Genomic DNA, 25,698 nt, shown 5'->3' with positions numbered 1-25,698 from the left:
AGGCAAGGCAATGCATTCGCGTATCAGGAAGGTTAAGGCACGCCCTTCAAGACTGGCTCACTGGATGAAGCGTAGTAACGCACAGAAAAGCCAGCTCATTACCGATCGCTTCTTTCAGTGACAGCTATGTGTAAAATTAAAAGAACCCTGCAGTCCCATGTTCTTTGTTTCTTGTTCTTTTTTATCCTCAGAATTTCCATCCGCTAAGCTCTATCCTGACTATACAGTTTCATGACAGCTGGCGTGACGCACGGGTTTAGAGCCTAACGTATGCGAAAGGCTTGATCACTCAACTAATAGAAGAAACAAAAAACACAAGACCAACAACCCCGTGCGTGCGCAGAGCATTCTCTACACATCCGCTGTTGATACCGCACTCCCCAACGCATTGGAACCGGTTGCTCCAGACTGAAAACGCCCACTCTAGACTAATCCAGGGCCCCGCTCCCAGATTCCCATTTGATGCTATTATTCGCTTAAGTATTTTAGTCCTGGGCCACAGGGCACTGACAACTTGACATTGACAAATAAACTCGCTGACGTCAAAATAGGTCCTTGATTCTCGAAAGGTATTCGAGTGGCTCAAGCAGAAACACTGACGAAACGAGGCACCAATACACGCAAACGCCGACATACAGTGCATTATTGTGTCCGCGTTCCCGCTGACACCACCATAGAATACCTTACGCTGTCATGCCGACACGCTCACGTTGCAACGCTTGATTCTCGGCACTTTAGAGCGATGCGGCACCTGTCGTCAGGGAAACTCAGATGCAGGGCGTCCATGGAAATCTCAACTCGATATTTTTTTTTTTTTTTTGCGCTATGGGTTTCAGGTACAGGTAGCACTGCAATGGTTTTCATTCAGAGCGCCTGCGTTGGCGAACCGTTATATTTAGCGGGCTGTCCCCGGCGCTCCCGAAAACGGGCGCAACGTCGCACGCAGCGCTAATACACACCCCCATCGTTACGTTGTTATAAATCTCTCTTTACAAAACCGCACTAAGCCAACGGATAATGACACTGCGTGCGAATCGTCAGCACTACATCGCGTCTCTCGATGCGACTTGTTTCATCTCGCTCTCTACTTAGCTGTCCGCCGATGCACAGCGATGCTGTGCGTCTCCAAGCAGCTTAGTCGAAAGCCGCTAAGCTCCCGCTTTCCGTCGAGCCGTACGTGAGCATTTTTTCTGTGCTTCTCTTCCGCAATGCATCTTCGAATGCGGGAGGCATATATCAGAGGAAGACTGGTGTAGCACACGCCTCGAGCTACGTCTACTTTCTTCTCTTTGCATTCAGTCGCCGCCTTCAGGCCTCCTCAGAGAGACGTGCGTCATTACGGTAGAGAGAGGTCAGCTCAGCAGTCCGCTACTTCCTCCGAGTGTGCCGCCACCGAGATGTATCTAGCAAACGAGGAAAGCGATTAATAAGACGCCCACAGGCCGTCGTCCAAGCAATATGAAAACAAACGCCACGTGCCCGGACGACTGCTGAATGAGTGGCAGTTACAAAGACTCGCTCCTCTCTTTTTTTTCTTACGATTTTTTTACGAAGTTCCCTAGCGAGTTTCCTGCTTCTACTTTTCTTATATCGAGCTACGTTGCAGGGTTTTTGCTGTGGAGTTAACGCGAAGTAAACACGGCAAAAAAGTCAAACAGCGTAGCTTCATTGTTCCACTAATCCGTTCCTTCATTTTTGTCCTTTTCTTTTCTCTCTCTCTCTTAATAGATGGAAGTTGGAGAGGCAAGAAGCTCATTCTACTCAAGCCAATCGCCGACGAAGCGATCGAACTGTGCCGACAGAAGTATGACGTAACTGTTGTTATTCTATTTCTCTTCTCTCTCTCTCTCTCTCTCTCTCTTATCTTTTTCTTTTTTTTTGCTTTTTTTGCCTCGTAGAAAAATAGCCATGAATCATTCAAGACATCCAGGAAAAAAGAGTGAGGGCGTCGACCTCGAAATTCAGCGTTCTGTGTTCGGAATTCGAAGGGGAAAAAACAGTTGGGTTGACAGGGCTGGCGTGTGCCGCAGGAAAAGCGAGAGAAAAGGGGAGAGCAACCATCTACAAATACGGCCCTTTGTCCAAGTAATTAAGGTACAAGCTAGAGTTGAGTGAATATAAACTTTTCGAAAACAAACATAGTAACAGGCAATTATCGAATCGAATATCGAAGGATCAAACGCAGACGCATATATTTACAGCAAGAATATTTGTTTCGGCATAATTAGCTACCACACCTGTGCTGATTAGTGCAAGAACGACATCTAACCATCAGGAACGACGGACGACTTCTAAGCACAATATTACTTAGTGTCACTAAAAAACTGCACAAACAGCTCTTCAACATATTTAGAGCCTGATCGCAGACGCACTTTCCGGGAATTAATAACTGCTGTAAGACTAGTTTTCCAAAAACGCTTTAAAAATAGTTGCCGAAAAAGATCAGAAGCTCTGGAAGAAAGAAAAATAAAGTTGCTGAAGGACTTGTGTGCCGTACAGGACAATTAAAGGGACCCGCTGCAAGAAAAATATTACTAGTGGTAGCTTAACAGACAAAACTGCTACCTGACTAGACTACCGAAAATACTAAACGTCAGGCCACAAGCAATGCTCATGTGTTGTCAAGCGGACTGAAAACAAGGCTTGCATTCCCCATTTCGTTCCTGCATTACTTCGAAAAGTGTTGTCGTTGACTTGCCACTGATAATTTGCGATACTCTGAAATCTGCGATTTGCGATACGAGCAGACGGAGAACAGTAACGAGATTTTGGCAGTCGCCTATAGCGAATTATTTGGTTAGTATTTCTTTTCTTTTTTTTTAATCATTCGAAAATAATGAGCAGTATCTTTTAGAGTACTAATCGTGCGTAATATTCGGTTCATATTCGACACTTGGAATATTATTCGCCCTCACCTAGTACAAACGAATACTTCTCACGGCATCAATACTTTTCGCGCCACTATCAATCGTTAAGGTTCTGCTTACAGGCGGCGGCCACTCAAAGCTAGCGCCGGCTGAGCACTTTGTGCCTGCCGAGTCACTCGCGCTTCGGAGTGCACCGTGCCCGGTATTAGCCCGCTGTCCATTCCGAGTCTCTTCTTGGTTGGCCACACGCACTTCTGTACCGGGTCAGGGAGTGGCCAACTGACTGCTCCCACGGGGACGTCACGGCGCGCGCTATTCCCGAAGCAGTAGACGGAAATGAAACGCGTTGTCATTATAGCGCAAGTTAAATTGGTTGCGCAAAACGGGGAATAGGCGATAATGTCAAGGTACCAAAGCTTCGTTTTACTTTCCTTTTAATTTTTTTTTTTTTTTACTTTGACGTGAGGCTGCTTCGACCTTAATGCGGTGTTTAGGGCGTGTTTAAAACATAAATAATGTGCTGTAACGTCTTAAGGAGAACCAATAGGCTTTCTCGTATTTCCTCAAACTTTAGAGCACTGGCCCTCGTTTAGAACGTTAGATGGAAACTATGATAATGACAGTGAAGATTTCCGAGGAGCCAACTAAAGAGCGGATTTCTTTTTCCTTTAATGCCTTGTCCTTATTGTGCAGTGTCCGTTCATTTGGTAAATACTCTCGGCACCGGTGTGCGCAGGAACCACGCCGTCGATTCGTGCATCGTCCTGCGCCACCTTCTGTCGAGCGACCTTCGTTCGGGAGGCAACCTGCTCAACGGCTATTCGAAAGAATCTCTCGAAATTGTGAGTGTACAAATACCGTTTTATCCTCCCACCTACCTCCTTCCCACCAGCTTGACGTCGGGCGAACGGTAGTGTTCAATTTAGCAGTGCGGTTTGCTGGGCCAGTTGGTGTATGGTGAACGTATAAGGGGTTCCAGCAAGTACGGACGTTAGCACAAGTAAAAAGAAACGGACAGGACAACGCTGGACTTACAACTGAAGTTTGTTGCGAATACATTCCACAAATCTCCGCCACGCTTGCGTATACACAAAGCGAGAAAGTAGTCAAAGCGAGAAATAAGCGTGTTAAGCACTTCGTTCTGGTGGTGTATTCTGTCGGGTAGAGTGTAGCATGTACACTGTTTCTTTCCGCGAACACACAGAATGAAGTGCGATGATAGTCCAGTCCACATAAGCTATTGGCTTGAGTGCGCGGCTGTGCAGGGCAGCTTCGGTTTAGTAGCGCGTGACCATGCATCAGCGTGTCATGAGGGGGCGGGGGGGGGGGGGGGGAATGTGGTGGTGGGGGGGAGGTGTGATTTAAAAGAATGGAAGAAAGTAAAAACAAGCAATGTGCTCGAACAGGAAAAAATTCAATACATTACCTGTATAAAAATGAACAGGTGCATGAAGGCTCCTCAAGTCCCTCAGTTACATCTTATTTATTTATTTATTTATTTATTTACTTATTTATTTATTTATTTACTGTTGTATAATACAGATAAATAAAGTATCCGAAGTGCTCTGTACCTCGACCTCTCCACAGCAACCGATACATAACAGAAGAGAGCACGTGTAGCAGCTTTAAACCTATTCAGATATGGGTCGTAATTCTATGCGCCATGCACCTCACATCACTATTGTTCCCTCGACAAGCATCACACCGGTGTCTCAGAAAAGGCGCTCAACACTTTTCACAGTTGGGAAAGATGCAGTAAAATCTTTCCTTGGAATTGCTTCTGCGACCGATGCAATACATGCATTTTAAGACGACTCGAGGTTGTGGTTAGATAATGAATTACTACAACATAGACTAATTAACTTTAACCGAAAGACCGAGACGACTGAGTGAAATGGAAGGTTTGAAGCCTCTAATCCGAGGAGTTCATACCCGTTGCCTGACATATAGAAAAAGTTGACGTTGCTATTTTCTACAGTGTAATGAACAGCGCACAGCTTCACCCAGAAAATGGAAACTGAACTGCCGGAGAGCTGCATTGTCACGTCCTTAGCGGATGTCCGTGGGTGACGCCACCGATTACGCCTTGCAGTCGGGCAAACGTGAAGCGAGCAAGGCTGCTTCTCGATAATGATATCTAGTTTCATGCTCGACCGAAGGGGAACGGTAAATGCTCGCGTTTACGGTGAGGAAAATTAACGTTGCATGAGATTACGCTCTGCGTAGAATGAAAATGAACACAATAGTACGCATCGCGGTTATGTCATATTGCATTGGATTCACCACCTCACTTAAGTTTCCCTTCACGTTGACTTCGTATGCTTGGATGTGCACGATAATAATAATAATAATAATAATAATTATTATTATTATTATTATTATTATTATTATTATTATTATTATTATTATTATTATTATTATTATTATTATTCCTGCAAATGACTGCCGTCGAGTGCTTTATTGAACTCCACAATAGCTTCAATGATTGACTTCACATCATCATTTGAACAATTTAACGTCGAGGAGAATCCCGTGAGGTATTTGATCGTGACAGCAATGCCCGGCGTAACGAAGACACAGCAAGAAAAAAAAAACATGTTCTTTCTGTGTCTCCGTGTTGCTTTGCGATCCTATCAAAAGTAAGTTCCAACACGCTCGATTCGGCCATTCTTGTGCAGACACATTTGTTTCTAACATTTCCAATGACGTGTAACAAATCAATCAATCAGGAATGATCAGCAGGTACACTGTGGACCTGCTTAAGTGCACGCATCCTGCCTGAACATCGCATTGTCCATTTCACAACAGCAGCCCTTGTTGCTCTTTCTTGGCATCGTCGGAGACACGCGACATACACTCGCGCTGTCTAACACTGCGGCACATGTAGCCGCGCACTTCGTTAAGCAATACGCTCGGATTGGAGATGTCTGCGAGGTTTAACCATCTGCGCGGTTAAATCCACCTGTAAACAACAACAACGAAAACCGCAACCTCTTCATCATGATTTCCTTATTCCTCTTCCCCATCTTCCACCTCCTTCTTTTTAATCACGTTGACCTTGATCGTGAGAGTTACCTTCATTTGTCTTTGACTTTCTTTACAACTTAAGCACACGCTACATGCGTCGTGAAGAGGGTGATCGTTTGGTGGTGGTACGTTACTTTCATGTTTTCTTCAATAGGCGAATTATGGCGGTCGAAAGCCGTTTACCACGAACGTTTCCAAAAGGGTCGACCATATAAAAACAGGAAGGAGGATAAGCCTATAAGAGCACAGACCCATTAGGCCCGCCTACATATCATTTGCAGACGCGCTGCCGGAAGCTGCACAGCAATCAAATTATCCTTCATAAGAGGCAGCACATCGTATGGTGCTTAGGCCATGGGGAGAGACGTTAGCGAAAGTTTTACATTAATCTGTCTTTTCTTCTTTTGTTTTCTTTTTAAAATTTCGATCTTTTTTTGCAGTGCTCGAGCAAACACTTACCTTAATTTTTCATCCCCAAGGACGCCTATATCGCAAGTCTTTGAGACATTTGCTGTAAAATTTGAGGGGGGTGCTTTACGCGTTGATCAAATTAGGGAAAGCACAGTGTTACGCATCAGAACGGCTCAAATAAATAGAGGATGTCCCCGACTTCCACTTAGCCGTGTGTTCTTTAACATCCCTCTGTACTTAACGCAGCAGTCGAACTTCCTGGAATGAAGCGTAGGGTAGTATATCTCGACTTAAGTTTTCAACCGCGATTCAGCAACTACCTTTGGTCATTCTCGAGGCGAAAGTGCTCGTTTTCGGTTACTTTCAAATATCGAGGCGTTCCTCAAGCAACTTAATCACTGCGAGAACCAGCCGAGAGCAGTTTTGAACCGCAGTGACGGTGCAGTCGGGCAGGGACGCCGTCATGGGTTCTCAGAAGTCAGAACCGAGCGCCAAATAAGGATTGGGTGAGTCCATTATCGGCGCTCATTGTCCGACAACTCGTCTCCGCTTTACACGGGCAACGTTCCCACGTGTCACTCAATACGAGCAATGTAGCAGCAGAGTTCAAAACACTTTTGTTGCCTTAAAAGGCTATCTTTACTTTCAATGGCGGGCGGCATCTCGGTGAGGACGAGGTTTTATTGTGTCGTTGACACCGGATATAACGTAAAGAAGGCCATTTTTCGTTCGCAGAAAAAAAAGAGAAAACAAGAACTCTCCAGCTGCACTACAGGCTGCGTTAGTTCAAGAGACAGATATTGAGTGGCCGTCCCTACATTCGTGTAAATGAGTGAGCTACATCGCGCGTACTTACTAAGGAGCAACGGACATTGTCGCTAGATGTATACTTGACATTTTGGCGGCGGCGTTATCTTTAGCAGCACCATTATGACTATAGTCAGTATCATCGGAAGCGACCGAGATGACGGTGCATTAATTTGGCGTGGTATACCGATTGATGCAGTCTGTACTTTACATGCACAGCAGAAAAATAAAATAAACGAACGAAAAAAGAACCAGCCGAATAATATATATATATTTTTAAAAAGGACATTGGGGAGAGAGGGGGGATCTTACTGCGTTATGCGTTACGACATGCTTGGGTAGGTCTTTGAACTCTCTTTCCCGGTATTCGGTTCGTAACTCTCCGTCTGTATAGTCGACAAGGCGAATATGGTGAATGGGCTTCACTGCCTTGCAACAGCAACAGATCGTTACACCCTAACGACATGACGTGTTTCGCAAATGCAGTACCAAAATCCGAATTAAAATCCTAATAACGTTCAGGCTATGAGTGGGATCTATTCATAACGCATTTACTTATTAGTGGTGGGCGCTAATAATATGCTAGATCCCGTGTCATGTTCTTTCACAGCTGCATAATAATGGCAGAGAAATTTAGTTATAAACTTTCTGTTGCAAGATGTTGATAACAAGCGTTGCCGATATTCCCATTCAATCAGTTAATTTTATGTCGTATTGTCTGGTCAATCCATCGATGGACGCTCACTCGCTCGCTCAAATATTTAATAATTTCTTGATTAATCAACAGAAACACACATCTTGGAGTCACTAATATGATGCGGTCTGTTTTCTGAGCCCCCTCATTGCGTATAGAAAGTAAGGTCAGCATTCAACCAGTAAAGCTTGCTCGTGAAGACGAAACACCGCCACTGATGAGTGTAGGGGTTACGTGACAGCAGGCGACTCATTAACACATGTAGATGCGGATTGTACAGTTGCCGTGGTATAGTGTACATGAACTCGATGACTACGGGCCGAGTCGACATTGTGCCCACTGAGATCACCCTTTCTCGCCTTGAACCGTTCTTGCATGACCACACTTTTACCTCACGCGACAGCATAGGACAGCACAAATGGACAGCGAACTCGAGGACGGCGTCACAGAAAAACCACTTCCTCTCTGTTGATCTCGCACGACCACGTGTGTACGTGCTATTCTCTGAGCGAGTCGAATGATTGGACCCGCACCAAACAGGCGGGTTGACCGGACCAGGTAGGGTGCCTCAATGCACACCTCCTTCCTCACTCGGGCGAGGACATCTAGGCACCCTATAGGACTAGACCGGACACACACACCTCGTTGCTCGCCCACTCAGACAGTTCAGTATTCAGCGGGTTTTTAACTGGCTCTCAGCGAGCCAGTAGCCAGTTTTCATGCCGATCAGCCAACTCGAACCGGTGTCTGTCGAGTTCGTGTAAAAGCCGCCTTTTATTCTTCGATAGCTCGCCTTTTCTGGTGCCATAGTGACAGCGCCCAACGACCGCGAAGGTCACTCGATCGTGCGATAATCGCACGCCCTCAAGATCTGCAAACGCTGCGCAAACTTTTCCACCATGCAGCTCCAGAATGAAGCACACCTGGTCGACTCGGTGCCGATGCTGACTCGCGGGAAAAAAGAAAATATGCCTGACAGCCTTGTGAGCGGTGGTAAATTGAAAGACATGAATACCTCCTGTCAAAGCACTTTACAAAGGAAAGCGACACGACTGCAGTGCAGTCAGGATCGGACAGCATTCGCGGCGCACGTGTACATGCAGCATTCCATTCGCCACCGACACCGTTCGACAGAGCTCCAACAGCTGCGGTTGCCTGGAGCCTTCGCTCGCGGCAGCCTGCGTCGCAAACACTGACGTGGCAGATCACTGCGAGCTTCGATGTTATTGCGTTGCGAATCTGACTTGTTCACGAAAAAGGAATCCCGGCAATTTAAACTTCGAAAAAAAAAGTTACGAAGATACGTAAAGACAATTCATAGTTTAACGATAAATTTAAGAACTAATATAATATTTCATGTTTGTCAAGAAGAGACTAAAATATGGAACACACCTATGTTAACCCAGAGGAATTCCGAGAAACTGGATAGTTGACTTTATTATGACATGTAGGCGTATACAGCGCAGTGCGACTTGCCAGCGAGGTGTGCCATAATGAGACAAGCCTACACCGAGGGTTATAGACAAGGCAGTGGTGGGTCGGCAAAACACAACAAGACACTTCAAGTGATTAAAATATACAAAGGGGCTTATATATTGTCACGTGGTGGTGACGTTGAAAAACACAGTAGCAATACTGTGAAAGACAAAACTAACTTTTATTGGGCGAACCTGTGCCCACAAAAACAGGCTACACTTATAGCACAGCGATAGCGGCGAACACGGTCGGCGATCGTCGAAAATTTGATCAGCGGGTCAAGTGCCTCGGCTTTTATACATCAGTCATCGAATGTTCCAGAGTAATCGCTGGGACCCGCGTGCCTTCCACAAAGTTCTACATCATTCGCGTCGCGCACACATGCGATCAGATTACACAAGGTTCGGTCACAGACAGCGGATGGAAGCATCGATAACATTCCAGAAACTTCCGGTAGATGCAGGTGCGTCCTGCGCTGTACGATAACATTTGTTAGGTGGTGAAACGTGTCGCCCGATAAAGACAAACAAGTACACGTGTCAATATACATGAATACCGTTGCGCTAAGCATTGTACAAGGGGTGGTCATAGAGTTACGCCAAAGTAGGCAACAAATACAGCAGAAAAAAAATACGACCAAGAGGTCGTATGTAACCACATGTAGCCAAGAGACAATGAAGCTAATGAAAGCAGGGGAGAAATCAACTTTTTCCTTGTTGAAATGTGGAATTAAGGACAACTGAAATTAAAGCGGTATGGAAGGCACCTTACGGTAGGTGGCAACCGAACCACCAACCTTCGTATGACTTTCTATTTCTTTTCTTTTCTTTCCTTTCTTTAAATCTGACCTCTTTCCCCCTCGCTTTCTCTTCCCCAGTGTAAGGTAGATAACTGAAAGCTATTGTGTTTACCATCCATGCCTTGCTTTTTTCCTCTTCTTTTCTGTCTTAGAGGCCCGTAAATTTTTGCCACTCCTATTTTTTTCTTTTGCCGGTACGCAGCAAGAGGGAACTGAGGATGTCTACTCGTGGTGGCACGACGAAGTGAGTCGCCAGAGCACCGAATGCGACGTCGTCTGGGTCGAGGCCGAACACCCGCTGTTCCTTCTCTACACGAGGTTCGTGCTTCTCACTGTAAGCGACCATCTTCACCGCTTACGTACCTCACGCAGTAACCACACACGTTGAATCGTTGCCCCACCGTTTTTCTCCCGTATAGTGTGTACAAAGAACTAGTGCAATCGTACATGTCCTCCTGAAGGGTATAGCTTGGAAGCGTACAAGACATTTTCTGGCATGGACTCTTATGTTTAGAGCACTCAATAGGCTGTATTCGGCAAGGTAATTTACTCGCTAGTACACTCAGTTTTGAGAGCAGTTTGTTGAGCTCGGCAAAATATGAGCTGGCTGATTTCACCAGTTCAGTGGGTAGTAACCGTAAGCAAGTACCACTTTGGAGTCACGATGTGGCCGCGCCTGCACCCCCTGATATTCGGTTTCAATCTTCTGTCCATACCCAAAAGTTTACCACTTTTCTGTCGCTGTTCTTTGGCAGAGGCTTTTTCTATGCAGTGGAATTAATGACCATGACGACGCAGAGTGCTCGTCGTCGTCATCATCATCATTTCTGCTACGGTCAGTGAAGAGGTAACATATGTGACTCAATACGTTCTCGACACTCTATAGCCCACAAAACTGCCCCATTTCTTCTACTGCTGTAATTTTTCCTTCATCTCTCATAAGCCAACTATTGTCTGACCTAAAGTAGGTGAAAGGAGCAGCAGTGCTTGATCAACCTTTTCTACGAGGACTCGAAGTAATTAAAACGTGCTAATCTTGAGCCGTCTGTCGAACATGACAACTAAAACGCGTGCAAGTGGCGACATCAGCTTTGGCCGGAGGTGCGCAGGATCGCTCTCTATGAACGCTACCACAAATAAATAAATAAATAAATAAATAAATAAATAAATAAATAACAAACGAATGAACGGATGATCTGTCGCACTGTGCTGCCACTCTAAGCAAACTGTCCGCCTTTAAAGTTTGCTTTTTTACAAGTCAGGCGTACACATGGTGAGAGCCAGAGAGACAGCTTTACAGGGGGAGGTTGCGCTCCCGAAATACCGAACATAGTAGTACGATGCCCTACAATGGCAACAAGCTTTGTTTAGCAGAACAATTTCTTTTTCCAATGATCGCCGAGACACTAGTGCACCAATGTTATTACACCTCACCGCCTCGGTAAAAGCCTAAGCGCGCCGAAGTTGCGACCTTGTATCTCTGCAACGCAATAGGAAGGTCAAAGTTGCAGCATATATACTGATGAAGCGTGGCAAAGAAAGAAAGAAAGAAAGAAAGAAAGAAAGAAAGAAAGAAAGAAAGGAAGAGGGGAAAAGAAGAAAAAGACAAAATAATATACCTGGCGATTCGCGCGAAGGGAACACCATGGAAATTTAACTGTCTAGAATGTATATGAAACTTGCCGGTCCTGTCTACGGGCCAGTGGCGAAGCCAGAAGGTAGTGCTTTTACGTCATGAAACTAATCAGTCCTGTGAGAAACACGGTAAACTCCCCGTGAATAAGGCCGGAAACATCCCCCAAAATTCGGTCCCGGCTATGGTGCTGTCCAATGTCCTCGCGCTGATACATCTGTTACATCGCTATCAGGTGATAGGCGAGGGAGTGTGATAAGGGAAAGGTAGGGGGCTAACCAAATCGGAGCACGGTTGGATACAGCTGTGGGTTAAGAGAAGGAAGAGATTCAGAGGAGAGGTTAGGACGGAGCTTCAGGTAAGCTGTAGACGGACTGGATTGTTCTTGGATTCCCCACAAACGTTCTCACACTCCTGACTTCACAAATCACAGCAGGATTTCTAGGGCGAAATTCTTAAGTGCATTGCTTAAGAAGTAAACAAATACAGCGTTCTTTCCGTGCGCCAACATTTCAGATGCAGAAGCAGCATGCTTCAAGTATATTCATGCAACATCAATTTCGCCGATTTCGCAGCGGTTCCACGGGTCGTCCGAAGGGCGTGATCCATACGACGGGTGGCTACCTGCTGTACGCGCTCTCCACCATCTACTACACGTTCGACTACCGGCCCGAGGACGTCTTCTTCTGCTCGGCTGACGTCGGGTGGGTCACGGGACACACGCACGTCGTCTACGGAGTGCTCGCCAACGGTGCTACCAGCGTGCTCGTGAGTACGCTCGGAATGAGTAGGATTCTTTAGCATTGTACTTTGCAGCGACGATTTCAGCTTGCTAAAGCAGTCGAGAGATAACAGAAATTTCTACACGAAAAAACACGATGCACGGACGCTAGACAGGACAATTTTGGACCTGTCTAAGGAAAGGGGAAGGGAATGGGGGGAGACAGGCAAGTTCTCTCCCCCTCCCCTTCCCCTTGAACTGTTGCTAGAGGCACAAAATTTACCCCGACATAATCTTCTGATCAGCCAAAAAATGTTGGGGGCGCCGTAATTTGAGTCTGTCGAGCTTTTAATGTAAGTATCTTAGAACAGCCAACAATGCCTTCCAAGGTCATTCTCGAGCTCACAGTAGGCCTGAGGATCCTGCTTTGACCGTAAGTAATTGTACCTTAGCAAAATTACCAAGGTAATATTCAGTTCTTAGGCGTTCGCTTAATTTACATTCCTTTATCAATATATATCTTGCAGCGGTGCATTCCAGCTTGGGCATCGTCTTTCCAAAATAACGTGCCTTCATTGTCCTCGCCTTTTCTACGGTTCCGTCAAGCTCCTGAAAAATCGCAGTAACTGTCAATAATGTCGGAAACTGCATGTAGTCATACTCTATTGTACTAGCTGTACGTTTGCACGAAATATTGTTACACGATTTGAGATAATACCTTAACAAAATGACCCTCCCCCCCCCCCCTTAAAGTACTTTCACAAGACCTCCATCATTGCTGTATTTGTTTTAGTGTGGTATTTGTGTTTTATTTTAATCTATACTGCCAACCCTACGCAGGAAAAGTGGTCTGAACCAGCAATGGGGCATTGAAACTAACTGCAAGGATGCATTAATAATTCTGTGCACTGCATTTCAATTCACATGCTTTCCACTCTACAGTCAGTTTGTCAGTTTTTGTGTTCTAGCACCGTAAACGAACTACCTGTTTGACAGTGCCCGTTAAACTGGAAGAAATGCAGTAGTTCTGCTACTTCAGCATCCGAACATATTTACCGTCGCTACTTATTCTGCCGCACCCCTACATGCCGCAGCTGCACTGTTCCGTTCTACTGTGGCTTGTCAAAGGGTTACCAGAATAGTTAAACTCAGAGTACGACGTAAACTGTGCGCAGTTCGAAGGGGTGCCCTTCTATCCTGACCCCGGACGTTTCTGGGAAATCATCGACCTGTACGAGGTCACCAAGTTCTACACGGCACCCACGGCTATTCGCGCCCTCATGAAGTACGGTGACTCGTTCGTCAAAAAGTGAGTGGCCTGAACAGTTCTTCGATGCCCAGTTACTTTTTATAACCTGCTTCGAGGTTCCCAAATATAAGCGCTTATATTTACGCTGTAGACTCATCAATTCACTTTCCCCTCATTTTGTCTTCTGAGTTATATGTATTATAAAACATTCTTGTTTACATTTAAGCTCTACGCGGTGAGGTAGTCAGTATAGGCTTGCACAGTGATTAGTCCAGTGTACGAAGGAAAGAAACCGCGGCTTTTCGACAGTGGTGGTATGCAAGTTGCTACAAACCTGCCAGCTCGAATTTATTACGCAGACATGCCAACATACATAACGCATAAAACGACGTTGAGAGTAACACACCGTTTCCACGGCTGAAAATTTGCTGAACGCAAAGAATAGTCCATGTAGATAGACACAAAAACGTTCGCGTGCTCACGTATCCACGTATACACACACGCGCCCACACGCCCCCCTCCCCCACACACAGACACGTATCTACACACACACACAAACACACACACACACACACACACACACACACACACACACACGCACACACACACACACACACACACGCACACACACTCGCACGCACACACACTCGCACGCACACACGCACGCACGCACACGCGCACACGCACAGATGCGCCCACGCGCGCTTGCGGCAATTAGTGCAAATCAAAAATTGTCGCTGTGGTGAAGCTTTTTCCCGTGACGATTTGCCATTCAAGATCATCCACCATAAATGTGTCATGCGCTTACAAGCTGCGGACTGTACATGCGTGTTGGCGTGCAGACAATGACGTCAAAGCCTCCACTGACAACTTCATAAGCCTGCCTTTCTGCGAGCAGCAGGAAGTCAAAGGTCATGAGTGACGTAATCTGGGCCTTCGAAAAATGCGTTCCATGTCAGTTACGTAAAGAACAAAATATCTGCGCGCTTTCTCTGTGGTACAGCTAGGTACGATCACCACATATAAAGGGAGGTTAGTCTACGTTAGAAAAGTGCACGTAATGAAACAAGCATTCTGCGTTCTCGAAACGATAACTATTTGTGCGACCAAGGAAATATGCTGCCTCGGATAGCATGGTGGCTTACGATTGTGCTACGGGTGTTATTGCGGGATAAGGCCTCAACAATACCCTTAATCTGTCTCTAGTTCGAGCGTTAGATGACATTGTATGCGCGCGTATGTTTGAGCGTGTGTATAAACAGGTGGAAATTTTCGTTTATTTATTTATTTACTTATTTATTTCTTTACTTATTTACTTATTTATTTACTTATTTATTTACTTACTTTACTTTACCTTACTTACATTACTTTACCTTACTTACCTTACTGTACCTTACTTGCTTACTTTACTTACTTAACTTTACTTACCTTACTTTACTTACTTTACTTTACCTTACTTACTTTACTTTACCTCACATTACTTACTTTACTTTACTTTACCTTACTTACTTTACTCTAGCTCACTTTACTTACATTACTTTACCTTACTTTACTTACTTTACTTTACCTTACTTACTTTACTTTACCTTACTTTACTTACTTTACTTTACCTTACTTACGTTACTTTATTTACTTACTTTACCTTACTTACTTTACTTACTTATTTACCTTACTTACTTTACCTTACTTACTTACTTACTTTACTTACACACTTACTTACTTTACTTACTTACTTCCTTACTTACTTACTTACTTACTTACTTACTTACTTACTTACTTACTCACTTACTCACTTACTTACTTACTTACTTACTCACTTACTCAATTACTCACTTACTTGTTTTGCATCCTTCATAATGAATATATAAAGAAGCATGACAAGCCTGTATACCCTCTCTGGCTGCAGTAACGTATTGTCAAGCGTGGCCTCTCCACCTGTGTCTCGTCTATTCATGCGTCATATATAAGGCAAAGCGTTCTCCTCGTTGACAGTATCCTTACTCTGCAGACACAGCCGAAAGTCGCTGAAGCTGCTGGGGATCGCGGGTGAACCCATCGGTCCAGACGCCTGGTTCTGGTACCACCACGTGGTCGGCGAGTGCCGGTGCATCGTTCTAGACACGTACTGGCAAACGGAGACGGTGAGGAGGCACAGCCTTGGAAAGGCTGAATACCTTATAGCTTACGGTAACCGTTATCTGCCTGCAGTAGCCCACTTCTCTACTCGACCGAGCTTAGCCTAAATTTGTACGTCTGGTGAAGAGGAAGCTTGATGCGGGTTCTGGAAAGAGAGAGAGAGAGACACGATAAAAGAAAGGGCATGGGGTTCAACCAAACGCGAGCCTGGTTTGCTACTGCAACCCTACATAGAGGAAATGGGGTTAAGGCAAAGAAAGAAAGAAAGAAAGAAAGAAAGAAAGAAAGAAAGAAAACGGAGGGCGCCGCTTCATCCAGAGGTGCGAGTCGACACCACAGTTTGTCACTGACGTCTGTACACATCGGGAACTCCACCAATTCGCACGTCACTTTATGAGCCCGAACGCTGCCAGAGAATCCAGGCGTGTAATGGTTCTATAAACGTTCTTGAGGAAAACGGCTGAGATCGTTGCTCTGACATGACAGCTGTGTTGGCCCCGTTCATTTTGCTTGTTTACTTGTTTTGCGAAGGTTCATTACGGCTCTTATGAGCTGCTCGTCTTCAAGCGCGACGGATGCTCTGAAATGCGGCTCCTCGTTCTCCTGGCACGAGCGGAGCACTCCAAACGCTTTCGGCTGGTTCCGTCGACGCGATCGGTTCCGAGGCGGAGCGTTCTACTGCAGTTCTGTATTTCGGTTAAAGCGCAGGTTTTGTTCCGCTCAAGCGTCGTCATTCGATTTCATTGTAGAAGGGCGTGCAGAAGAAAGAAATCATTTACCTTCCTTTAGAGTCAGAAAAAGGAATTAAAGCCATATGACTGTGTCCGGTTAAGAAGCTACAACACACTAAAAAATGTGACAAGCATTCGGCTGGGCCGTTCCACCGGCAGCCTAAAGCGAGAACGACTCTGTTGTGCCTGGCTGCTCTGCACCTGGTAGAATATTTCGAGGGCCACCTTAAAAAGACATATTTAGTAATCAGGTAGAGGTTAAGCGAGAAGCTGACGGGGCACGGTGAGAAGCGGAAAATAAAGCAATTAATTGCAGGAATAAAGGGATTAAGTAACGTTAGATAAATCCCGGACGACGTAACGGACGTGAGGATAGCGGCGGATATAATCGGAAAAAAACTATCCCGCTTCTCGTGGAATGGCGCGAATGTATTCTGCGTTGCGTGTAGATTGTGTGAATAACTACAGTTCACTTCAAATGAGCGACTGATGGGTAGTGTGATGAGCTGATATCACTGCTCCTTTGCTCTTTAAAATAGCTCTCGCAGTCTCTTTTGTGAGAGCATAACTCTTCCGTCATGCATAAGGTCCATAGGACCGAATTCGGGGACTATCACGCTCGTAAGCGTTCTTTCCCGTAGACTGACAACCTTAGCTACTGAAGTGAAAAGTGGAAGCTTGGGCGAGTAGATGATTCAATATCGACATGACTGCGCAGCGAGAAAGACGGGGACCTTTACACCAGCATGCCTTCTATTGCTCCCACCAAAAACAAAATTAAGTATCTCGCTGTGTTGCGATAGGGCATCATGAGAAGTGTGACATCATGAAAAAGATTTACTTTCATTTTTGTTTATCTCTAAAGTATTTATATTTCTGGCGGTTTCGTGAATGAAGCATAGTTGAAGTCCGCGCCTGTGTTGTGTCCTTTCTTGCGTCCTTCTCTTTTGCGCTGCGCAGTCATGTCGATACTTAGCTGCTAACATGTCCAAAGGCACGATTGGCTGTCGTCTGCTCGCGTGAACAGTTCTAGTGAAATAAATTCTCATTATTTATTTTTTATTTTATTTTTTTTGTGAATGCGGGCCTTGGTGTAGCGATAGAAATGTTAACCTCTGAGTGAAAGGCGTAAAATCTGTCGCTGTTTGCGTCCAAGTCCCCGCACAGGCAGAGGACGCCCGATCACTACTTTGATGCATACTCCGAAATGTTTGCCGCTTTTGTCCTCCTTATTATTTTGTTTTACCCCCTTGAGTCACGGCGTACACATTTGTGTAGCGCGACCTACTATTGCCGTTTCTGTGCAATGGTGGCAAATAATAGGCCACGGACGTTAAGTATAAATTAATAGGAACATTCTGGCTATATAACTACCTCCATTTTACTTCTCAGTGGAATGCATCGTTAATTACATACGACCGCTCTGCTGAAGGCGCTATCGTGTGTGGCGGGACATTTTACGCAGGGCGTCTCGGTAGCAATCGAGAATTTTATTTTCTTCTAGTATTGGAAAGGGGGGACGGACGCTTGTAGCTAATAATTAGCTTGCGCATGATGTAATTAGAGCGGGTGATTCAATTCTTTCTACAAAGAAACATTGCATGGCTGACTGTACAATAAAGTGCAACTCATTCGAATATACACAAAGACATTCTATCACCTCGACTTGCTTTCAATGGAGTCTCCAGCGCCTTGGCATAAAATTACGTCAATTTCAAGCATTTATTGACAGTCGAATATAATTCGTGACATAAAGGTTATTATTAATATTTTTTTCCACGATGCTTTATGATGGCCAGCAGTTCGAACGACTAGACTGATATACAACTAGACCGATATATTTTACTGGCGCTGCCCGTGTGCTTAGCATGCAGCTTCGCCACGATTGCAGTGCGCAGAAATTGACGAGTGGGGTAACTTTAATCTCGCAAGTTGACAGAGGAAAATGACGGGCTGCTGATTGTTGTCCGTGCCTTCGAAGGCTCGATTCGTCGAGGTTCTGCTTATAATATAGGTCAGCTACGGAGGAATGCTAAGCAATTGCGGCTAAACTACAGTGAGTGGCCTTTGTGCTTGCTGAAATTTACTGTAAATAGAGCTTGAAGAAAAAATAAGAATAAGTGTGCTATCATGCGACACACGAAAAAGGCAGAAAATGGGCAGAAAGAAGAACACATCCTGGTGGAGAGCTCGCAAGGAGGGACGGCAACAAGAAAGAAAAAAAATGCAGAATAAGCATCAACGTTATCGCAGCCTGCTCACACTCTCACACGAAGTTCTTTATCTACTGTAGCACCAACGCGCACGCCGCTATATAAATGACACCGACAGAACTCTTCAGGTTAGTTGCGCTAGTCGCCCATAGATGGAGTCGTGGTCATTTGAAGCAGGCCTAGGTGGCTATTTCTCACCGCCCTGTTTCAAAGAGGATGCCAATAAATCATCATCAGTAGCAGCAGCAGCTCCGAAAAAGATTGCCCTAGCTTTTTTTTTACCAAAAGCAATGTGCTGCCAGAACGTTCATGCACGCATTAGCAGTGATGTTCGTGTTGCTTGCCAATGTGACTGTGTTTTGTGCTTTGAAACCAAGAGTTTTTTTTTTCTTTTCTGTTTCTTGAACTGAAAGAAAGAAACGAAAAGGGAAATGTAGAGAAGTTAACCGCGACGTGCCTTGGCTACCCTGCACCTGGGGAGGGGGAAAGGGGAAGACTAGATAATAAGGAGAGATAAGAAAAATAATGAAGAGTCAGACATTCGCAGAGTCAGTCGCAGAGGAATGCCCACTGTCACAGGCGCCCGTACAGTGTATATAGTAGGCTTCAAGAAGTGCAGAAGGGCTTTTGTGGACTTTCGCATGCAAGAATGCATAGGCCACGGTCCCAGGATCTTTTCCTCCGAGAGCACTCCATTATCTAACAGGCTCAGTTTAGCTTGTAGAGTGCGTCGTTGAGCGTCAAAGGACGGTCAGTGACACAGGTGCTCTAGAGACTCATCGCACGCGCACAGTCGAGTTTTCAACCTAAGAGTAGAGAGAGAGAGAGAGAGAGAAAACAAGGGTAGGAAAGGCAGGGAGGTCATCCAGAGCAGCATCCGGTTTGCTACCCTACACTGGGGGAAAGGGAAACATAAAGAGGAAGAAAGGGAGAGAGTAAGCACTGAGTACGTGTGGGAGGGACACCATACACAAGGACACTCTAAACCGTCTCTTAAGCCCGTGCACTTCAAGTACCGCACTAGTGCAACCTAAGAGTAGAGTTTTGTGCAAAACTGTTTAGTCTGAGAAGGTCGATGTCATAGAGTAGATTCGTCCGCCCGTCGTGTGTAAGGTAGTGATACTTTGACTTAAAATGGCAATATGAACACAGGGAATGGCGCACAATCGCAACATTTTCGATAACAACAGTCAGCTCGACAGCCTTGGGCTTTACGACCACTCGATCAATGATAGCGAATCATAAATCCTACTGATTCGCTGAAAAAACGTACGCTATGCTGACTAAATACCCCTGGATGCATACGACTGATTAAAGATCAAATATTACCTCACGATATTTTTTTCTTTCATCTCTCGGTATAAGGATTTAGGGACTTTATTCCTTCGATATACAAACGCCCTCATTTGCGCAGGATAAACTGACTTTCACAATTACCGAAAGCAGTCGAGGCGACTCAGTGTTTAACTTGTCTAAATGATGTCCTCATCTACATTTTTCCTTTGTTATTATCATTCTTTTGTCCCGCAAAAACAGGGCGGACAAATGATCACGCCTCTGCCAGGCTGCACGCCCCTGAAGCCCGGAGCAGCGGTGAGTGGGGATTAAATCCTACGAATCCTCGTTCATACTTCTAGAAGCTTTCTAAAACCCAGCTTCTAAAAAACCAGTGTTGCTGAAAAGGTTAGAAATGAGCTGTGTTGCTTTCATTCTGTTTTACTTACTACAAGGGCATGTTAATTATCACCAGCCCCTGACAATAACGTCTACTACTGTTACCAAGATTGCCTAAGTAAGTGAAGTCAAGTAAATTAGAATGATTTAACAAATACAAGGCAGCAAAGTTGCTTCGCAAAACATTCTCTCTACGCATATTATGAACGCTGATTTTGGCTGGTTGCGTAAAATAATCCCTCTTAGCCACGACTGCCTACCGAGGAGTTTCGAGATTACGGGTAGTATTTTCTTACAGTTTCTTTCATTTACAATACTTTTTGTGCGTCATCCTTGCCCTACATTATTGCCGCAATTGACAACTCGGCAGGACAAATGACAAATAATGAACAAAATATGAGAGAAATAATGTCCGCAAACTACGGTCTTAGTGTGCGCCGTGTTGACCGCGGTAATTACTTTTCTTTTTTCTCTTTCTTTAATTCATATTTGCGCAGACACTCCCATTCTTCGGTGTGGCGCCAGCCATACTCGACCCGGATGGCAAGGAGATCAAAGGTCCAGGAGAAGGATATTTGGTACGTACCAAAGAATGTGTTTCGTCATAACTTTGGAACTAACACAGATTAAAAGTATTCGGCTACGAACCGCTAACTTAAGGCTGTGGGAATATTAGTTTTTGACACCAAATTGAATGCCGCCAGAAGCTAATCGAATCTAAAGTCGAACATTCTCCAAACTGTTTGAGAATAATGTACCAAAGTATGTGTTTCGTCATAACTTTAGAACTAACACAGATTAAAAGTATTCGGCTACGAATCGCTAACTTAAGGGTGTGGGAATATTAGTTTTTGACACCAAATTGAATGCCGCTAGAAGCTAATCGAATCAAAGTCGAACATTCTCCAAACTGTTTGAGAATAGTGTGCTGATTTCTCAGCATTAATATACAGAAGTGTCACATCCTGAAACTAAAAACATCTTAGAATTTATTGCTACACTGCACATAATAACGCATGCTCTTTTAATAGCACAAAAGAAGCATTTTCAGAAACATCTGAGCAGTTTGAGGGCTCTTCGGAGAATGTGTGGTCAAGCGTCATTGTATAAAGAGAGAGAGAGAGAGATAACATAATGCAGAGAAAGGCAGGGAGGTTAACCAGAGGTAGTTCCGGTTGGCTACCCTGCGCAGGGGGAAGGATAAGGAGAATAAAAAGAGGAACAGAGTGGAAGGGGGAGATAGGAAGAAAGAGAGACAAGCACGAACAAATCGCGTACACTACAGAGCGGTAGTGGGCGGCATTCTTAGTCTGTCGTGAAGCCCTGTAGACCGCAGGAACCTTAATAACGGGAGTAAGGCCTTGAACGCGGATGTTCTTTCGGAGCATTGGCCTAAAACTTTTAGTTCTGATAGTGGACGATTGTCCAACTGGCCCAGTACTCTGCACATCCCTTGTCTCTGAGCGCTATACCGCGGGCAGACACAGATAATATGTGCGAGCGTCTCGTCGATGTTGCATGTGTCGCACGTGGGGCTGTTAGCCATTCCAATGAGGAAAGTTTAAAAATGCAGCCTTGCGGGCTAACTAACCTGTTTGTATACTTTCGCAAACACACCAGAAACGCGTGTCGTCTGCGTCGATGGCACAGTGAAAACAACTTTCTTTTGTAGGTCGAATGGTCTCGGCAAATTGTTACACTGTAGTATCGAGTACGTTGAAATGGAACGCATTCAGATTTAATCCCATGCGAGGGCACAGGTGCTGCATCTATAGATAGTACCAAACAATGTGCACCGCAGAATACCATGTGTAAACATTTTATTGTCGTTGATTGTGTTCTTACCGGAAGAGTCCGATTCTCTTAGCAACGCAGTGAGCTCTAGTATACGTTACGACCACTGCGGGTGGGATGAAAGTTATCGCATTTGCCTTCCAGTTTCATGTTTTATCGCGCAAATTCGACGGCGTGAAATGTTCGACAGATATTCGGATTTTCGAATTCTGATTATTCATTTCGAGGACCGAATCGAATAGTACAATATTCGACTCGTTATTTGAAATATTCGAATTCGCGAACCCCTATAAATACCTCAATGACATGACTCCTTGAGGTGCTGGGTTTACGGGTAAACTCATGTGGTTCTACGCATGACTAGTAGATTCACTCGAGATTCCACTGTAAATCCCCGCATGATGATGTTCCTGTCGAGTATGGTTCGTTTACATATAGTGGACATTTCCTACCTTTTTGCAACGAGCCTGTTACGAAATCATGTCCACTATACTAGACTTTGGCGCAGCGGTGTGAAACAGCTCCTACCTCTGACTAATAGAGGAGCCACAATTTTTGCCTCGCTACCATTCGTTTCGGTACCACTGCAAATAAGCGTCAAATTTAGTCAGTAGTATCCAACGTTTGCGTCGCACTCAGTGACATCGTCATGTGTGCGTAAATTGAAACTCTGGTTTATAGCACGAACCTGCAAACAAAATTGCAGTTCGAATCTATCTGAGTCATGTTTCAATGGCCGGCCGTAAGACGCCCGACTAGTGTGCGTTTGTTAAACGTGCACTACACGCCGCCATACGCGAAGTCGTCGGACATTCAGAATACATGCTGTGTTCGTCTCTTGCGAGTAAATGCCCTTCTGCGTAATGCGCTTGTGCCTTCCCATATCACGCATGCGCACCTAACGTTCATGTTTCGCTTGTTATACTTTGAACGCATCACTCACTCGGTGTAATATAACTGCCTTGTCATCAAGCATGATCCTCCCCTTTTCCTATCCGTAAAAATATACTTTCATCGCACTGTGGTGTAGCAGGCCAGAGAATCGACTTTATGGTATATATCTCTACCGACTTATGCATTACCTTCCACTACGCTTCGGGAAAAAAATCCTCTGTTTCTCTTTTTCTTTCTTACCTCCACAGTTCTGAGGAACGAACCTTAGTGTCATTTAAAAAAGTCTAGTGCGCACTTTGAAGTATTTTCCTTCGTTCGTGGGGCAATTTCAGGTTATTAAGAAACCGTGGCCCGGCATGATGCGCACCTTGTACAAAGATCACGACCGCTTCCAGAAGAGCTACTTCACGAAGTTTCCCGGATACTACTTCACTGGCGACGGTGAGTGCGCTACAGCTCATGTGCGTTTCAAAGCGACAGGCATCAACGCGTGTTCCCCGTCTAAGGCGAAGGCAGCGTCATGCTCTACCTTCAATCAGGGAATATACCGTTGTCCGTTTGCAGTGGAATAGTTCCTTAGAATTATTTCTTTTTTGCTTAATGTAGCGGCGTCGATGATCATTGTTCCGAGAAAGCGGCTTGCATAATAAACTTTGGAGGGCTGCACCACGTAGCCTGAATTTTTCATTCTCTTTTGTTAAGTGAAGTAGCTAAGCGGCTTAGCTCGTAAAGAGGCACTATGTTTATAAACAGCGCCCATAGTTACAACCCAAATATTGAAAAACTGATGTGCTGTCTTGTACCGCGCGAACTTACACAGATGCCCATGGTCGGCGTACCTGTGGTTCTAAGTAATTCGCAAGCAAAAAAAAAATAATTTAAAAGAATGTGAAACGCCTTACACCGAAAACGCCGGTTATCTCGTATTATTGTGACACCGATGCAACAGCGACTCGCAGAGACTGCGAGCCTTATCGTAGAAATAATATGCTCCTCAAGCAAGCCTATGCATACCTAAGAACTCAGCAAATAACTTAATGGAAACGACTTTCTTCCTTCCGGCTACTGTGCACCATGCTGCAGGCTACAGAAATTTGACAAATAACGTGAGGAAGTTGTAAGTGCATGTCCCAAAGCCTCTCAAGTAAAAAAAATAAAGCATAGGTAAATAAGTTAATGATGTTTTCCAGATTTGATGTTTTGACGAAGAGAATGTGTGACGCGTGCTTCTCCTCACAAGCAATCTTACTGTAGAGAAGCCAACCTTAAACTAACACAATCACTTGCGTTTTTAGTTGCTTCACCGCAATACTGTAATGTATTGCGGTGAGGCATACACCATGTACTGCGGTGAAGGGAAGTAAAAAATATGTCTGACAATTACGACACTCTCTAATGCTAAATTTGAGCGCAGTTGTATACGTGTTTTCATTTCGCGATATATTCAGGCAAAAAAGTTGAGACCGAAACCGAGCCACCGACTGGCAGTGGGCCAGTGCCGTCAGCACCTTCACAGAGGTAGGAGCAGTTTAGGAACGCTGGCGTGATGAGAGGCATCGGAGCCAGCTGTGGAAGGCGACGACGACGAAGGCGCGAGCAATATATTGGGGCAAAGAACTTGAGACTGAAATCACCGCGCCGACTGGCAGTGGGCCAGTGCCGTCAGCACCTTGGCAGAGGGGAGGGGTGACAGTATGGGAACGCTGGCATGATGAGCGGCATCAGAGCCAGCTGTGGAAGAAGACGACGAACACGTGGGCAGTGGTACGAGCGCGCTCGCGTGGTTACGCCGATGGACGGCGACGCTCAACCCAGGAACGGGCGTCGAAGAGCTGCACTCTAAAATTTGTGCAAGTACTGAATGTAAACAGTGTGTCATTGTTTATTATATCATGGAAGCACCTCCAGGACACCAAAAAGACAAGAGGGACACCAAATCTGCACGTACCTTCATGCTTGCGCATTCACACGGGAAACGGCTGTCGATGCACGTCGCAAGTATCAGATGCTAGTCACCGCCTATAAGCGTGCAGAAAAAGTAAATCATACGGACATACGCACGATTATTCTGCGTCCTCACGACGTCGGTTTCTTTGCCGTCAGGCTGTCGGTTCCTCTTTGCGAAGCCAGCAGCGTTTGGCAGGCTACATATTATGCTTAAAAAAGCATTCTTTTTCCAAGTAAGTAAATAAAGTAAATTAGTAAAGCACTGCTAGTGATAAAGAAATACTATATCGGCTTAATAAATTGGGATGAGGAATATGATCACCTCTGGTGTAGCCAGGTATAACATTGCAAAAAAATAAAGTCTGCTGGTCATATTCGTGTCGTTGGTGTATCAAAGGAATTCAAAGGAATTCAAAAGCTCTCTTTGAAACATTTATGCCATGATGGTTGCAGTGTATCGAACTTGTGGATGAGATACACTGGCAAGCGAAAGGTGTTACTGTTAGGACATTAAGTTTAAGTTGTCGAAATTGTGATCTACCAGGACCTGCAGAAGTTGTGACGTGACTACACTCTGAAGTTGTTGTTTTTTTTTCAGCCGTGTCCGTCCGATGTCCGCTTAATC

At 45.0% G+C, this 25,698-nt stretch overlaps 1 protein-coding gene across 1 annotated transcript in view; it reads left to right on the top strand.

Annotated features, from left to right (window-relative positions):
- LOC126541881 (acetyl-coenzyme A synthetase, cytoplasmic-like) overlaps window positions 1-25,698 on the top strand; it is a 59,063-nt gene that overhangs the window by 24,043 nt on the left and 9,322 nt on the right. The window contains exons 5-13 of the mRNA XM_050188837.3: window positions 1,729-1,804; window positions 3,604-3,709; window positions 10,284-10,399; window positions 12,290-12,482; window positions 13,611-13,744; window positions 15,693-15,825; window positions 20,301-20,357; window positions 20,936-21,016; window positions 23,459-23,567. Of these exons, the coding sequence (XP_050044794.1) occupies window positions 1,729-1,804; window positions 3,604-3,709; window positions 10,284-10,399; window positions 12,290-12,482; window positions 13,611-13,744; window positions 15,693-15,825; window positions 20,301-20,357; window positions 20,936-21,016; window positions 23,459-23,567 (1,005 nt within the window). The remainder of the gene's footprint in view (window positions 1-1,728; window positions 1,805-3,603; window positions 3,710-10,283; window positions 10,400-12,289; window positions 12,483-13,610; window positions 13,745-15,692; window positions 15,826-20,300; window positions 20,358-20,935; window positions 21,017-23,458; window positions 23,568-25,698) is intronic.

This window comes from Dermacentor andersoni, chromosome 2, assembly GCF_023375885.2.
Source record: "Dermacentor andersoni chromosome 2, qqDerAnde1_hic_scaffold, whole genome shotgun sequence".
Lineage (NCBI taxonomy): Eukaryota > Metazoa > Arthropoda > Arachnida > Ixodida > Ixodidae > Dermacentor > Dermacentor andersoni.
Note: the sequence above shows the minus strand (reverse complement) of the source record. Positions and strands in the feature narration are given on the sequence as shown.